Below are 18,978 nucleotides of genomic sequence, written 5' to 3'. Positions count from 1 at the left end.
CCTAAAGAATGTCTTAATGGCCCCTACCAAAATAGAACAATCTTCACACTGTTTCCTATATGAATACTTTTTAGGTAAGCATTTTCAGTGGTTCTTCATAACAGACAATACAAAAAATATTCAGTTGTGCTTTGGGACAAGGATTGAGGCTTGGAAAGGAAACATCCCAAATTTGGTGATGGGAAGGTGTAACAGTGGTGGGATTGGTGTTATTAAATGCAATCAAATATTGTGAACTACTTTATAAAATGAAAAAATTTAAAAATTAAAAAAAAGTGGGACTACACTAAATTAAAAAGCTTTTTCACCTCAAAGGAAATGATGACCAAAATAAAAAAGACTGGAAGAAAATATTTTCCTGTCACTCATCTGATAGAGGGCTAATATCCAAGATATATAAATATATGTATAAGGCACCGCTATTATTTTACCAGTAAAAATATATAAAATCCCATCCAAAAATGAGGATGCAGAGATGAACAGAAGCCTCCTCAAAGAAGACATACAAATGACCAAAAGGCATATGAAAAGGATGCTTTGCATCACTGATCATTAGTGAAATGAAAATCAAAGCAACAATAAGGTTTCATTTCATGCCAGAGAAACCAGCACACATCAAAAGGAGTAAAAATAACCAGTAATGATGGAGGAAAAAGGGACCCTCATCCACTGCTGGTAGAAAAGTTGACTGTTCCAGCCTTTTTTTCAACACATTTTTAATCCCATGATACACTAAATTAATTAAGCAGTGGTGTAGATTTTGCATGGAGAATTTTAAATTGGCCTTATTGGTTCCTAAATTACTCAGTCTGGACTCAGAACCCTTTTATACTCTGACAATTCTGCACATATGAACTCTTTATGTAAATAGTGACATATGAGATTAAGCTCAAGAAAGGTTTCTATGGAAACTAGCTGGAATATTAAAACTTTCCAAAACACCACAAGTGACCTAATTAAAAGGGGTAAAAATAAGTGACAGGAACAGTAGCTATCAATAGTATGGAAAGATTAATTCTACTTCCTCACACTAATTTTCATAGGTGTATCTGCATATTCATTAGAAGACTATGAAAATAATTTGATAGTCAAGAATCTCAATTATATAAGAATTATTTAAAGTTTATGTTTTTCTTCAACAATATAAAAGTCAATTTGATGAAATGTGGAGATTAAAAACTACTCATAATTGCCCAAATCTGGAAGCAACTCAAATATTCAAAACAGAAGATTGGATAAAGAAACTATAATAGATATTATTAGAGTTTATCTACTTTTCATAAGAAAATGTAAAATCACATAATTGCTGCTGCAATGAGTGGAATTGGAGGGTATTATGCTGGGTTAATTAAGCCAACTGGAAGGAGAGTGAAAGGAAAACAGCTGATCCATAATTATCACTCTAATATGTGGGATATAAAAACACGTAATAAGGGAACAACAAATGACCAAAAGCTACTTGACTAAAAACTGTTGCACAGAACAGAGCTTATCACGGCACTGAGATGTGGAGAGTGGGATATGAATGTTGAGGTGGGGAACTATGGTCCAGGAAAACAGGTGACAGATATGGTGTTGGAATGTTTCAGGCACAAAATGTTACCATTGGAATTATTGTAAAATTGCAAATCATCGTGGCTAAATAATAAGACTTAATAAAACTGAAGAATAAACTTGACATGAGTGTATACACACATAAGTATCATAGGCAAACACAGCTAAGATAAAATTTTAGTATCTCTGAAGCGGAAAATATCAGTATATTTTATGAATGAGTTCCAAGTAGGAAAGGTGTATGAAATGTCTGACTTTATTTTGAGAGAAAAAGAGAGAGTCAACATTTCTACTTTAATAGAATTAAAGATAAAGGAAAATGTTTGCAACTTGACTCCATAATTAAATAAAAATAGGCTTTTATTTAAGACTATAATGATATCTTTTAAAATTTCGTTGAAAATTGAGAATAAAATAGCATAGATTCATGGATTTCAAATTATATCCTAAAGTAAAAATTAACAAATTTCATATTTTAACCTTTATCTACATGTACTGTGACAGTTGAGAAACTAGCATTTGCATTACATGGCTGCAAAATCATCTAAAGAGCTCATATCACCAAATATTTTTTCTGAAAAATCTTAAAAGACATCCAAGTATTTTTAAAAAGTCATATTCTGAATTTCACTAATGAGACACTGTGACAGAGTCACACATAGTTGATCTCTGAGAAGATTGTCAATTCCTCTGAAATCTTGCTCCTGATCCTTCTTCAACCTGCATTTCCCGGACTCCTCCCCATCTGTCACTGACAACACTTTCCAGTTGCTCAATCCACAGCCATTGTTAACAATTCTGTCAGCAGCTCCTTTTAGCTCTCCTTCAAAGCAGATATCACTTCCACCCATTTTGCTTGCCAATCCATGGGCCAATCTACCACATTCTCACTTTTATTCTTACAACATCCTTCTCATTGCTCTGTTTCCTTATGCACGTCTCCCCTTAGTCAAGACTTAACAAAAAATAGAAAAAGCAATTTTATTTTCAGAAAACATAAGGAGAGAATATCTCTGTATTGTTTGAACTTCGCAGTGGCTTCCCATCTTACTCAGATAAGTCAAAATCATGAACAGCTTCATAAACCACAGTGTTTATATAGTGTAGGGGGGAAATTTACATATATATGCTCTACCTATTCCATGTAAATTTCAAAATACATTAATATAGAACTGCTCTAAAATTTTTACTAGTAATAGGTGAGACATGATTATTCCCATAATGAGATCTAAGTATAAAATAAGATCTAATGTAATATACTTTAGGTTCCAGAGTTGAAAACTTTTATATGTAAATGAAATAGGTATTTTATTATGTTTTATTAAATGTATTCTATTTTATTAAATTTTAATTTTCTTATTTACACAGGTCAAAAATCATATGGTAATCACCAATTGGCTCTTCCTGATTTCTAATCATTCTATTTGCCATTTCTTAAAGTATTATCGGAATAAGCAACATAAAGTAAAATTGCTATGTGCCTAAGGGAGCAGGATGGGATTGGGAGGGAAACGGGTATTGGGGGAGGGGAAAGCCACGTTGGTGGAGCTGGAATACTAAACGCTTGAAACAACAGTGTAATGAGCAACTTCTTAAATCAAAGTGCTTTTAATAAAAATTAACTTTAAAAAAATCTCACCAGGGCAACTTGAGTCCTACATAGTCTGCTCCCCTCTATGTCCTGCTGCCATCTTTCCATGGCTCCTGTGTAATCACAGGCTCCAGCAGCCCTGAGCATCTTCTTGCTCTTTTTTCCTAAGCCAGACACTGTGGTCCCTATGTCTAATTACTATACCTTCTCTTTGGAATGCTCTTCCTCAGTGTCTTATGGCTCACTTTCCCATAGTCTCTATACATTTATCCAAATATCACCTTCTCGCTGAAGGTAATGATAAACTTTAATCCTCCCTCTCCATCACCCCTATCCCTATTCTTCCAAGAGAATTGCAAGATCTCTCAATTTTTTTTAAGATCTGAAGGATTAAAGAGAAAAATCATTCAGAAAATAACTAGAGAACAATAAGTATACTACTAAACCTGAAGTCTAAGGTAGTCAATGTTGAATTACTTAGGAGGTATATTTTCTAATTCTATTGTTGCTATTAATTATATGAGCCTAGCTAAGTTAATCCCCCTTGATTCTCAAGCTCTTTTTTTTAATAATAAGGATAATATGCTGGAGAGTCTATTGTTCCATTAGAATTATAAACCTCCACAGGATTTTTATTTGAGATAAAGAAGTCAATAGATATATATGTTTCAGAGATTGATTCACTGGTTAGCACTGTTCTATTCCTCTCCTGACACTCTGCCAAATTCTATTTCTCAGCCGCCCAATAAGGCATACTGAAAGCTTTTCCCCAAACTAGACAGATTGAAAATAGATCTACACTAGCCACTTCTCAGTGAACTCTGCTCAGCCTTATCAAGTGAATATATATCACTGCCTTTAAATATATTGATATTTTAGGATTAGGGAGATAGTTCAAAGCCTCAATGGCTCAAAGTCTGGAATTTTTGAGGCGCAGAGCTTGAACTCTGATAAGAAATACCCACCTATGCTTAGCACCCCTGGCCCAAGCATGAAATCAATTGGTCCACACAGTGAGGCAGAGTACCACCAGGAGTGACCGCCTACACCCCCTGAGAACTGTTTATGAGGTTTAAAAATTATTACACCTTAAAGAATTTTGTAGCACCAAAAGGTAAATATTAATAAACCTATAAATACATATAGTTATCCATATTCACATTACATTATCAATACTGTCTTCAGTTGGTAATTCTATCTATAATTTATGTATTATTTTGATTTGGTCAGAAAGACCACAATTTATCTAGGTCAAATATTGTAGGTTAGGGGCAAGAGCAATACCACAGTGGGTAGGGCGTTTGCCTTGCACACGGCCGACATGGGTTCGATTCCCAGAATCCCATATGGTTCCCCTGAGCATCGCCAGGAGTGATTCCTCAGTGCAGAGCCAAGAATCCCCTGTACATTGCCAGGTGTGATCCAAAAAGAAAAAAAAATGCAGATTAAAGACCTATGTGTCCCTTTTTAAATATACTGTTTTGTACATGTTGGCTGAAGTAATGGCATGAATATGTTCTAGATCTTTCAAAATAAATTCTGTGTAGGCCCATTATGGGGAATAAACATTACACTACTGCTATATAATTCAAATTTTGTCGTGAACAGAGTCCTTAATGTATGCCCATCATGGGCAACTCAGTATGAACAATGGGTTTATGGTAGATCACAGACATCTGTATTTGCAGTATAGACAATACTGGAAAAGAAGAGATCATAACATTTATGAGTTTACCATATTAACAATTCTGAGTTACTGTAGATTTAGGGTAACAAAAAGACACATACTGTGCAGTTCACAAAGCCCTGAGACATGGCCAATGACAATGAATGGGCTAATGAACAGAGCATTGGAAGTGTCTGTCTCACTGGGAATCATCATTCCTGTTTACAGATAAGAGTTTTTTGTCACCTGAAAACTCAAAGGTGTTAGTGGCTATACTGGATGATATTCTCTCATCTTCTGACTTACACAGTCAAAACAAGCCATAAAGAAGACCAGTGCTAATTGTGGCTAACTTCTCTACAATACAACAAACTCTTCTTCCTTTAACTTTAAGACCATATTCCTGAACTCTCTGTTGTATTTTCCTTTACTTATGTTATCAATTGTTCCATCAGATAAAAAGCACTCTTTCTAGGAAAAAGAAAAGTCAATTTGGGGGCAGGGAATGGGGGCTGGGGGTGAGGTGGGGCAAATGAGAGGAGTGAGCATATACACTTCCTCTTTATTTCACTATCTCTGAAATATTAAGAAGAAATGCAATCCTTGGATCTCTACCTTGATATTTTTAATTATCGTTCAACAAGTTGTAATTGATTCCAAGATGAACCAACTTCAGAGCTATTGTGGTATGAACATGAGTTACCTGTGCAAATTTTTTTAAAGTTGGGATTTTCCAGAAGGTGTCCAGGTAGACGGCACTGGAACCGATGTTGCCAGAATTCAGGGAACCAGGGATTTCTTTTATTAGTATCGAGTCTCAGTTTCAGGAAGTAGTCATCAAATGATCTGACTTCTGGAGATTGCAGCTTGATCGTGATTCCCCCGTTGGCTTCCACTTCATAGCCTTCAATGACTTCATCTCTGTCTGCCCATCCATCACTGAAAAAATCAGAGATTGGGTGGAAGGGAGAAAAAAAAAAGAGTCTCACAATAGAGTTGGAGAGTAGGCATGGATAAAGCAGTTACACAAGTCTGAAAATCAGTTTTTCAGTCTACATTGCTACCTATCCATGAGGTTCTATTTGGAGAGTAGAAAATTGTGAAATTATAGCATACTGTTTCCTTTATACAAAAGTCAAAGTGATAATGATCAACTAGCTCTTGATCATATTCTGCTCATCAGCCTCTGTAGCATAGTTTACTGAGTAGAATCAGTGGCCAGTAGCAGTCCTATTGGATCTGTGATATGGATAAAAGCAGTTTGATTCCTGAGCTCTTTACAAGCAAATCACAAAACCATTGATCACTAGCCAAAACCAGAGGAGAACAAAATCCTGGCACCACAGAGTAGGATCTCAGCAAGGTTTCAGGGTTGCAATCAAAGCTATTCTGTGTGCTACATTCCGTGGTGTAGAAAATTGATGAGTTAGCTGAGAAATATACCAACCACATAATTTGCTCCTGGAGATTATTTAAACCTGCATATCTTAGAAATGAGTAGATGCTTTTCCCCCCCTTCATGCAATTTTAAAATAATAACTTTAAAATAAAACAACCTCACTTCTAAAAAGAAAAATAATTCTCCTGCTCATTAACAGTAGTTAACTGAATTTTAAATATATGTGGCCCTCTATAACATTCACATCTGTCATTAGTGATGAAGTTTCAATTAATTTTAAATATATATTGGGACCAGGTCAAACCTGGTCCTTATGGACACTTATATGTGAGTGGCTGTGATCATTCTTTCATTGGGTGTTAAAGAAAACTCACACCAAAGTCAAACAGACAAAGAAGATTTTTATTCTGGGGCCAGAGAGATGTACATTGGTAGGATGCTTGCTTTGCACATGGCTGACTCAGATTCAACCCAAGGCAAGCCATAAGCTTCTCTGAGGCGGCAAGGAGTGATTTCCGAGTGCAGAGCCAAGTGTAAACCCCTGAGCATTGCCAGTTGCGGTCCAAAAACACAAACCAAAACAAAAATATTCAAGATTATTACAATAGGTGAGACACATTGATCTCAGTTTCTGCTGGGAAATAAAAATGTAGAGACTTGAAGAACTGGAGTGAGTCAGAGTATCTGTGTATGGGGAGAAGTGGCTTTGAGGTGATTAAGTTATCACAGTTTGCTCATTATTAATTGTTGAAATTAAACTGCTCGACCACCAAGCTGAGCATTTGCTATTACTCCTGATAATTACAACACAAAGGTATGGCCTGTAGCTTCCCGAGAAAGAAATTTCTGTGTTGTAAAACTGGCAAGAGAATAGGAGAAGATTTACATCTTAGTGTCAGAGAAAGAATTTATAATGGGACCTCCTTTTTTCGGTAAGGAAATGCTCAGAGAAAAAGGAGATCAAAGAGTAGGTAGTCAGAAATAAATTTGTCTAATTTTTTTGTCAAGTTGAGAAGAACAACAACAGAACAACTGTCTTGGTTAAGAAGAAAACAGCTGTGATATTATCTTGCTTCACTACTCAGACGGGGTGTTGTCCAGGGTCTGTACTGCAGTCTGTACTGCAAACGGTGTTTGATTTCTTGCTTTCCATAAGCAAGGAACTGGGCTAAACACATAGAACTGATCATAGCTCAACACTTGTACCTTGAAATCAGCTGGGGTAAATTGTGCTCTCTCCTTATCTGGGATCCTTCAGAATCTTCCCACTGAACCACACTAAGGCTGCATTGAGGAGGATGGGGGTTCAGGAGTAATCCTGAGATATTTGGCCAGGCAGACCTGACAGCTCAATTCTAAGAATGATGCAGTGCTGCTTAACGTCACCTGCTGAGACTACGGTCCACCCGGGCAGCCGTGCTGGTGCTCCATGGGGTACTGGGTTTGATATTCGACCGTTGAGCTACTGCCACGGCCTAGAAGTCATATTTTCAAGAGAACAATAGTTGTAGAGAGTGTAGGAGACGTCACGTAATCACAGATATAGGAACTTTGAGGAGGTGTGAGATACTCTAACCAGACAAAAGAATGTCTAAACTTCTTCTAAATCCATTATGATCTCATATAGGAGATTCATTCATTCCTTCTTTCTTTCCTTCCTCCCATCCTCCTTTCTTTTCCCTCTGTCTCTTCCTCCATTCCTCCTTCCTTTCTCTCCTCTCCTTCACTCCTTCTTATCTCCTTCCCTTCTTCCCTCTCTCTCATATTTCTTTCTTCCCTCCCTTTATCCCCTCCTTCTTTCCTTCCTGTGTCCTTCCTTTCTTACCACCCTCCCTCCCATTTTTCCTTCTTCCTTTCTTCCTTTGCTTCCTCCCCTCTCTCCGACAACCTCGCTTCCTCCCTCTCACTCCTCCTTCCATTCTTCTTTGTTCCTTGCTGCCTTTCTTTTTCACTCATTCCCTTCTTCTATCCCTCACTCACTCCCTTCCTCCCTCCCTTCTTTTCCTTCACTTATCCCTTCCTTCTTCCTTCCCTCCCTTCCTTTCTCCCCTACCCCCCATTATACTCCAATTACTCAGCTCTGCTCAAAGTTCAAATGACAATGAGACCCACTGCCCCCACAGTGTTATAGACAAACTTCATGAAGGCAAAGAAGTGACCAGAAAAATGAACATGAGAGTCTTGGAGCTTAACTGAGTCTGGTTTATATATCTAACTGTGCTGAACAGGAGGAGATATTATTTGGGACAGATTTCCTAAAAGAATTATATCTGAATTAGACATTAGTTAGAAGAAAAGAGGTAGAGGGACTGTGGATAATTTTATATACAGTAGATATTAAGACTCATTCAAGGAATTTAAAAGAGAATCATTTTGTCAAGTACGTGAAAGATATGTTTGGCATAAGTCCTAGAAATTGTTCATCTAAGGACTTTAAGAAATTCTTAAAGTATTGTAAATACTTACTAGGGTCATTCAGCTCTTTTTCCTCATGGTAAATGACCTCAACAATTTCTGGAAAGTCTTCTGCTGTCATTAAATATCAAAGCTAATAAAACTAATTTTTAAATGACTCATTTATCATCCTATATTCCCAGTCTACTTAGAAATACAGGAACTAGTTTAATTATTTAGATTTATTCACATTTACATCTTAACTACATCTACAGTAATTTGGAGCCCTGAGATATAGTTCATGTCATGTTGGAAGAAGGATAAAAATAAAACCTGTTAGGCTTTCAAGAAATGCTGCCTTTAAGTACAGAGTTAAAATCAAAATGACTTATAACTTAAAGACAAAAATTACTTTTGACATAAAGTTTAGACTGAAAATGTGTTTCTCCCCAAGGTTGAATAATATGTGAGACTTGATATTGTGTGTGTGTGTGTGTGTGTGTATAGTCTGAACAAGAAAGTTTCTATTTTAAAAATGCACTTGAAAGGAGTCTTTTGTAATGTATATTTATATTTTTTCTAAGAAATGATGTTCAGTTTATAAAAGCAAATACCAGGTGTCAGTACTAGAAGCAAAGTATGACCTCCTGCCCTTTCTCCACCAAAATGTGGTAAGAATAAATCTTATTTTCTATGAATACAAAGCATTTGAAGTCATAGTCTAGTGGGCTGGAGCCTTAAATACCTTTTACCGTTCATCAGAGCCTTCCCCCTCAATGCAAATGACCCCCTTCTCAAAATTAGAGCCAGTGTTATATAAAATAGGTCAAAAGAATCAAGGATGTGATTGAAAAAGTGTTCAGCTAGGATCACCTGGTGAATATCTTTTCAAGGATTCATTACTAAAGTTTAGTATGAGAACTTAAATTCATCCACATATAATTTTAGAGAATGCTAAATTAAAAGCACCCCCCCTCGTTCAAATCCATAGAGCAACTCTTGGTTTTTATATTTTTAAATAAATTCATTTGTCAAATGTATTTACAGAGACCGTTAAAGAACTGTCGCTGCTTAGCTGCCGTTGGGTTGTTTATGAGGATATCTTTAGCACAGTCCTTGTGAAGCACAGTTTGGAAGAGCGAGCCAGAGCTCTCCGATAGCTGGTACAGGTTTGCTATTTGGCTGCTGCTAATGTTGAGATTGGTAGTGGTGTGGTGGCGGTGGGGATAGTTGTACCATAGATGGTGGTGGTTGGCCAGAGAAGACTATTAGGCACCTGCTCAGTCCCTCTAGGGTCAGGAGTGAGTCCTGCTATACTGTCTGCTAACCAGCCTAGGGGAGTATTGAACTCTCTAAGACACATTCACTGCCTCTAGCAGTTCCTGCTGCTCTTTATGTCTCCCAATTATGAGTTGATTTTCCTATGTGGGATCTGGAAAAGTAACATCATGTAGTACATGAATTGGGTATTTGCCAGAAAGCTATATATATATATATATATATATATATATATATATATATACATGTATTTATAGATATATACACAACATATATATCACCATAATGAAAGAATTACTATATCTATTTTCTCTCAACATTTTACTATCTTTTCCCCACAAGCCTGCTTTTTAATTGCATAAATTCATTGCTGGCTTTTCTATGAAATTTCGTGATCCAAACTTGTGTAATCCTTAGTATTTCTAGAAAAATATTACCTCTGATTACCATTAGAAAAATATTACTTCTGATTCATGCCCAAAAGTTGACAAAAGACACTTGAGTCACTTTTTGTGTTATATCAGGTAAAGCAATTTAACAGAAAAATTGATTGCTAAAAAACAGAAGCATAATAGTTTTCATTGAAATGAGTGTTCAAAAACACAAGAAAAGTCTATTTGTGTCCAATTTAAATAATTACAGTCTACATTATAAAGCATTTGGTTTGTATTATAAGTAAAATAATTGCATACAACCTGAAAATAAAACTTTAATTCCTTACATTTTTTTCAGAGCTTATCACAAAACCAGAGAATATATAAAAGCATAACAATAACAATGTCTTCATAAATACATGTATGGGGCTAGAGAGACAGTACAGCAAGTAAGTCACATAACAGACATACAGTTTGTGGCACCCCAGATGCACCAACCTCCCCAGCTATTCCAGGTGTGTTCACTGAGTACTGAGCCAGGAGTAAGACTTGAGCACTGTCAGATGTGGTTGAACCTTCCCTCCACAACAAAACAAAACACATATCTGTTATGTATTTAAACATGTGTGAACATATTCATATACATACATATATTTTGTTTTGCTTGCTTTATTTTTTAGACCACACCCCAAAGAACTCAGAGCTAACTCCTGGCTCTGTGATCAGGGATCACTCCTTACAGTTTGTGAAGGTTGTGGGGAAGTGGAGAAGAAACATCATCAAGATGAGATGATTTTTATTTATTTTTCTATCTGCTCCTTACTCCAACCTACAAACCCATATCTGATATCAAGTATAGAATTATCTACCATGTGAATATTCTCCTTCCATCAAAGGAATGACAGAAATGGTCTATATTTTAAGTAATTTCTCAACCATGATTGACAATCTCTCTTTTTTTTTTTTTTTTGCTTTTTGGGTCACACCCGGCGATGCACAGGGCTTACTCCTGGCTTTGCACTCAGGAATTACTCCTGGCGGTGCTCAGGGGACCATATGGGATGCTGGGATTCGAACTCGGGTTGGTTGTGTGCAAAGCAAATGCCCTACCCACTATGCTATCGCTCCAGCCCAATTGACAATCTCTTGCCCAGTGGAATAAGGGTGAACCAAAAAAGAGAATTACAATAAACAATTTCCAGTAGTATGAAGAAGGTATTTCATTTTGTCTATCATTCAGCTGATCCTGAGATACAGTATGAAATAGGAATTGACTATTTACTCTAAGTTACGGTTTCTTTCTCTATAAAATGGAGACAAAATGATATCATGAGTAGTGTCATGAGAATATTAAATGCTATGATTCATGTAAAACACAGCACAATTCAGCAAATGACCAAGTTTTGCTATTAATAGTATTATCAACCACCTAATGTTGTTGATGTTGTTGTCAATGTTGTTGTCAATGTTCTTTGCATGGTATGGGATAGACTTCTCTATAAAAGAGCTACTCACATGTGACCCAATAATTGATGCCAGTGATGAATCTGGGGAGAGTGCTTGAGAGCAAGTATTTTTAAGTTATCATAGTTTGAGACTGGTGCAAGATATAAAAACATGATCAGTGTGTTTATGATACTAAATAGGTTACATATGATTTTTTTTTCAAATTCTCATGGCTTGTTGCTTGTATCAAGAATATATATGAGGATGCATAAACACTGATTTTTGTAAATTAATTTTACAGTCACTAAGTTCTAATCAACACTGTAAGATTAATTCTAAGTTAGGAAAATAAAATTTTCATTACTTGCTTTAACTTTATGTATGAGCACACAGTCTGCTAAATGTGGTAATAGTAATATCTGAATATTGACAATGAAAGTGGTACATAAAAACTGAGAACAGAAGGACCTCTAGTGAAATATACCACACACACCCCCTGGGTATATGAAACCCCCTGAGTTCATATATTGGATTAGTTTCCTCTAGCTAATAGATGTTAATTGAAAAATCACTGTATCACTTTCATCCCATTGTTCTTTGATTTACTTGAGCAGGCTCCCGTAACGTCTCCATTTGTCCCAGCCCGGAGATTTTAGCAGCCTCTCCTTACTCTTTTTCCCAACAACTGGAATCTCTTTTCAGGGTCAGGGAAATGAGATCTGTTATTGTTATTGTATATTGAATACACCACGGAAAGCTTGCTAGGCTCTTCCATGTGGGCGGGATACTCTTGGTAGCTCTCTGAGAGGCATGAAACTGAATTGTGGTTTGCTAAGTCAAAATATACATTAAATTTCCAAGACAGTGAATTATGGCATTTATAAAATATTTAATGAGTCTGCTGAAGAAGGTAGTTTAAGTACTACTTTCTGATATCACATATCACTAAATAAAAAAATTAATGATATGAATACTCACTATATTGAATAAATAAAGCTGGGAAGACTTTTTCCATTTATACCTTCACGAATGCTCAAATATCAATTATTTGATAGTTTACTCAGTATGTGTGCAATATGAAAATTTGGAAGGAGAAATATATGCCTGAAAATGTTTAGTTTTTTTTTGTGTGTGTGTGCAGGGGTGGCACACCCAGTGGTGCTCAGGAATTACTGACTCTAGCTCAGAAATTACTCTTGGCAGTACTCAGAGCAGGGCATTACACGTGGTGCTGGAGATCAAATCCAGGTTGAAAGTACTCAAGCAGCTATGCTTCCTGCTGTACTGCATAGCTTGGGCCCCTACAGCCTTTAGTTTTATTGTTCAGAAACAACTTGATCCACATTTAGGAAAATTATGAAGAAATTTTTTTGTCATCAAATATAGTTGGCAGTTGAAAATTTGTATAGAAGTATGTCCTGATGCTGCAATTGCAATATCAGAAAAACGTGTGAGAGTTCAGTAGCTTTTGAGAAAGCAAGTAAGTGCAACGCTTTCTTCAATGGAAAGTGTCACCTCAGACCTGAGACAAGGAACAGAGAGATGAGGAGGGAATCCAACAGACAGTGATGCAAATCAATATTCTGGCATTGGGTGAGGGGTGGTGACAAACATTTTGAAATGTCTGACATGTCCTTCCAAAATATATACTTATATACCATTGTCAATGAAATATTTTAAATAATAAATAAAAACTGGGGAAAAGTCAGCTGAAATAAGCAATGCTTAGTGACAGGGTAAGTATTGAGTTATGTAAGATCCAATATACTGAAGTGACTCACACTGTCTCATTAGTACCGAGAGCATTTTTTTCCCTGTAGGTTAAAATTGGCTATGATGGAGATACTTCAAGGAACCAGCAAATGCTTCAAATGAGTGCTTCTTTATTATATTTCCCACATAGCCAGTAGTAATAATGTGGAACCATGCCATACATATCTATTATTCATAAAGAGAGGAGGAGACAGGTTGAATGTTTAAAATACAGAACAAACCCGTGATATGTCATCAGGAAATAAATTTTGACTCAACATAAAAACACATCAGTAGGAAAGACTAATTTGCTCTTTTGAATGAAATCTTTGATATACTTAATAATTTGTATATTTCCATTTTTTTCCAAACAGTAGGAATCAACGAGCAAATTAAAAACTTAAAACATTTGAAGAATGGCTCTTTTATGAATTGCTATATCAAGATTTTAATTTAAAAAAAGTTGTCCGGCTGGAGAGATAGCAGACAGATTAAGGCATTTGCGCCAGATGCAGCCAACCTTGGTGCAACCCCCTACATTGCATATGGTCCCCTGAACACCACCTGGAGTGACCCCTGAGCACAGCGTCAGGAGTAAGTCCTGCACACCATTAGCCCACAAACAAAATAATTATAGTAATTATCAAGAAATAGAAAATGCCTTGGATGTTATCATTATTATTTGCAGAGTTGTAAGGAAACACTACAAGTTTAATTATCTCAGTGGACCTAGGTTGCAAATTACTATATAGATTTGTGAGTTAAACAACAGCAATTTGTTTTCTCTCACTTCTGGAGAATAGAAATTCAAATCAAGTTTTCAGCTCATTTGCTTTCAGTTGAGAGTTCTCTTCCAGTCTTGCAGACTACGTCCTCACATGGCCTTTTCTAGGTGCATGCAAGCAAGCAAGTATACATGCACATATACACACATTGAGAGCGTTGATGTGAGGGAGAGAGAGAGTGCTCCGGTGTTTCATTTTACAAGGACACTACTCTCATTATATCAGGACCCCCCCTATAATCACTTAACCATTAGCCCCTAAAGACTTTATCTCCAATTATAGTACCATTGAAGATTAGAAATTTGGTATATGAATTTTGAGGAGCATAATCTAGGTCATTGCAGATAAAATGTTGTTAAAGCTATTATGCTTTTTAAAACCACATATAAAAAATAAATGGGAAAATTTTGATAAAATGCTTATTCATTTTCTCAAAAGATTATATTTTAGTTCAATTTAAAGTATCTGTAACTCAATCCAGATTAGATCATTAAATAAATTCATTTAGCACATTCAATATTTTTATATATTGTTGCTTCTTGTTGTTTGTTCTAAATCTGTTTATATACATTTAACATAGGAATCCTAAGTCACCAATGACTTATTATTTACAATTATAAAATATTTCAATGTTCCAAGCATAATAGTAATTGTTTCTACCAAGCATTTATGTATACATGTTCAATAACAATATGTGAAAATTGGACATATGATATATATGTATATAATTTATACCTCTAAAAGTCTTTCCAAATGCTTATGATAATAAAACCATGAGTATGAAGGCTTTCGTAGAGAAGGCCACAGTGGCTTTATTCCTTAGTACAAAATTTTTGATATCGAAAGTCACCATTTTTGGTTCTTTGTTTTAAATTCTTGGCTGTTTTATTGCTGTTAAGCCTTATTTTTTTCAGGTCCCTAGGCCATCTGAAGGAGAGTTTGCAGTTTCCCAGATAATTGCTAAGAACTACCTGAAAAGAGGCAAGAGACCTATTAGAGAAAGAGTTCAATAAGGAGCCAGACTGTTTCTGATTAAGACATAATTCAGATTGGCACACCTGTGCTTAGAATCTTCAATGTTTTTCCATCTCACAAACAGGGCTCTACATCCGCTGAGCCCCAGAAGTTTCTTACATCACTTCTGCCTATTTTCCACTTCGGTCTGCTCCAGCCACACTGGCCATTTGGCTCTTCCTCAAAGAGCCAGCTATACCCTGACCTCAATCAAGATCTTTGCATGGCTAGAGGGGTCACAATTTCACGACCTTCCTGTCTGCATATATCATATCCACAGAATAGTTCCCCCCTCTCCCAATTACGTATTCATCTTCTCTGCATTATTTTTTCCCTTAACATTTTGTGCTATCTGGCACACTATGTCTACATTTATTCTCTCTGTCTTCCCAGGAAAGTGGAAGTGTCACATGAGTAGGTAAATTTTGTCTTTTTATTGCTGTTGTTGATTATATGACCCCAGTATTTATAACCAAACATAGTTCTAAATAGGTAGTTATTATATACATATGTATATATATGTTTAATAAATTAATGGATTAGTAGAAAAAAGAATTTGGGGCCAGAGCAATAGTTGAGCAGGTGGGCATTTTACCTTGCATGGGCAGACCCAGGTTTGATATCTGGCATCACACATCGTCTCCCCTGATCACTGCCAGGAATGATTCCTGAGTGCAAAGACAGGAGGAGCCCCGAGTACTGCTGAGCGTGTCTCCAAAACAAAACAAAAATGTTATAAGCAATTTGTATTCAATAATTTTATAGTCAGGGATGAGTAGTAAATGGCAAGAACCCTTTGTTAACACATTTTCCTAGCTCTGCACTTAGAGAGTTCAGGTTGCCAATTGAAACTGTCTATAATGGAGATTATTGACTTCTCCAGTATACAAAAGTCACAAAAGAGTTTCTTCATTTGGGTGGTTTAAAAAGTAGAAATTTATTCTCTGTCAGTTCTGAAGGCTAGAAGTTTGAAGTCGGAGTTCTGTTGAGCTACCCTTTTTCTGAGATGAGTACCGGGCTTCATTCCTCATCTGAATTTTGTGTAGGAGCCATAAATTCACAACTGTCCTACAAAGGTGCTCTGTCATTCCAATTACTGCCCTTGTTGTCACATGGCATTCCCCTTTGTGTGCCCACACGTCTGTATGTCTTCTCCCTTCTAGGGACGTCATTCTTATTGGGTTAAGGGTTCAATACAATTTCATCTTAACAAATTATACCTCAGCAAGCTTATTTCTAAATAAAGCCCCATTCTGTGACAATAGGGATGAGAAATTTCACATATTTTTGAAAGCATAATTTTACTCATAACAATGAGAGAACACTACAAATCAAGACGTTATTGTTTTAGTTTTGTTTCAATTTTGAAGTCTGTTGTTAAGCACTTACCAGTATACCATTAACTATGACAAGCTGCGACATTTTTTCTGTAACAAGATTAGTTGTAAACTTCTGACCGTTTCAAATAGCTAGAGGTAATTGAAATGATTATTGTTTAGCTCTAAATTATCTATAATAGAAATCAAAAGCCATTTTTTAAATAAATATTTTTAGAAAACTATTGTTGCATGATAGTACCTTGAACCCCTATGTTTTGCTCTTTTGTATCATTGAGAGATACAGTTACAAAGCTGTTGATGCTATCTATGGTCTGGTTTCAGTCATACCATGCTGCAACATCCATTCCCTCTACCAGTGTACCAGTGCACATTTCCTACCTCCAATGTCTCCAGTAACCCCCCCCCCCACACACACACACATGTCCCATCAGCCTGTCTCTATGACAGGCACTTTCCTTCTCTCCCTGTCTTTCTCTCTGTATCTTTCTCTCTCTTTTCCTCCCTCTCTTTCTCTCTTTTTCTCTCTATCTCACTCTCAATTTTAAAGAACTCATATTATTCAATAACAGTAAGTGCAAATAACGGATAGAAAAACTGAACACATATTTTCCAAAGAAGACATCCTTATGGTCAACAGATGCATCAAAAGATATTCAACACCCACACTCATACAATCATCAGAAAACACAAATTAAAACTACAATGAATACCATTTTACATCTGTTTGGAGGGCTTTCATCATGACTGAGATACATCAACATGTAAGAGTATTGATGAAGATGTGGTGAACAAGAAACCTTTGTGCACGATTGGTGGAAATAAATTGGTTGATGCAAAGGAAATATAAACGGAATAGCAAATAGATATATACAGTCCTGTGCTTATTGATGCATTTTTCACAACTAACAATTTTTGTAAGCTACCTAGTTTCCCAACAGTGGGAGAACAGATAAGAAATATGGATGGGCAGAAAAATAGTAAAGAAGTTAAGGTGCTTGCCTTGCAAACAGCCAACCCTATTTTCAATCCCAGGTACTACATACATTCCCCTCACCATTGCCAGGAGTGATTCCTTGACACAGAGACAGGAATAAGCTCAAGCACCATTGAGTATGATATCCCACTCCAAAATGTTAGAGGTGAAATGCATGTATTTATATCCATATGTGCATATATATAAGAATATTTCTCTACCATGAGAGTAAAGAATATCATGCCATTTGCAACAACAAAGACAAATTTGAACCACTCCTAATAAGTAGTATACATCAAATAGAAACAATTCTGCACAACTGAATTACACAAAGGCATGTGTAATCTGAAAAGTCCAACTCATAAAAGTCGAAGTTAAAAATTATGGTTTCCATAAAATGCAGAGTGAGAGAACAGATGTTGTTTAACAGTATAAACTTGCAAAGTATTGTAAATAAGCTCTAGAGATCTAAATCACAATATAGTGAACACGGACAACTAGTGTTATAATTATCAAACCTACTAAGAGGCAAGAACTTTGTTGTTCCAGTCTCTATAAAGATTCATTTTGTAATGTAATAGAAATGCAATTATTGTTACATTGACAAATATATTAAGGCATATACATGTGTTAAATCAACACATTGTACACCTTAAATTAGCACAGTATTATATGCCAAATACAATTTAATGAAAAACTAAAATTTAAAAGTAGACATATCTGTGTAAATATTTGCATATGAGCTCCATAATTGTAGCCTTTATATTAAAATTGGAACAGACCTGCATATGCTAAGTTAGACATTATTCAAATACACACACTGGAGTATGTGGGATCAACATGCACACCTAGGTGAGTTGGATCAGGTGTGATTTAGGGCCCTAAATTTTAAATGATTCTTAGTGATAAAGTGATTAGTTGAATTGCATCTGGATGTTAGTAAATCATCACTGTGATACAAGAAAATTAACATGAAGATACAATTTATCTGTATGGCATCTTTCTACTTTACATTTTGTATAATTTATTTAGAGTATATGTTTGATTCATTGAAGGACATAACTAGATATTCCAACAGCAGCTGATTAAAATCCTTTGCATTATTCTATTTCCTAAATATTTGCAGAAATCCTACTTAGATTCAGACCCATAGTCAGCTCCTGAAAGTACATTAGTGAAGAAAACAAGATATGTCCCTGCTCTTATTAAAGTTAGACTTTCAAGAGTCAAGATAGAGTAAACAAGACCAAATTTTTTTTCTGTGTGAAACACCTGAAAACTGGACACAATATATTAAGCAGTGGTTACTCAAGACATCTGCATGAGATAAATGAAGGACAGGGATCTTTGGGAAGTGAGCAAGATCAACTTTTTTTTACCTCCTTTCCTGTAAGTTTCCAAATTATGACACA

At 35.9% G+C, this 18,978-nt stretch overlaps 1 protein-coding gene across 1 annotated transcript in view; it reads right to left on the bottom strand.

Annotated features, from left to right (window-relative positions):
* GRM1 (glutamate metabotropic receptor 1) overlaps positions 1-18,978 on the bottom strand; it is a 478,994-nt gene that overhangs the window by 138,000 nt on the left and 322,016 nt on the right. Inside the window, 1 exon segment of the mRNA XM_004608987.2 lies at positions 5,515-5,750. Within this exon segment, the coding sequence (XP_004609044.2) occupies positions 5,515-5,750 (236 nt within the window).

This window comes from Sorex araneus, chromosome 4 (assembly GCF_027595985.1).
Source record: "Sorex araneus isolate mSorAra2 chromosome 4, mSorAra2.pri, whole genome shotgun sequence".
Lineage (NCBI taxonomy): Eukaryota > Metazoa > Chordata > Mammalia > Eulipotyphla > Soricidae > Sorex > Sorex araneus.
Note: the sequence above shows the minus strand (reverse complement) of the source record. Positions and strands in the feature narration are given on the sequence as shown.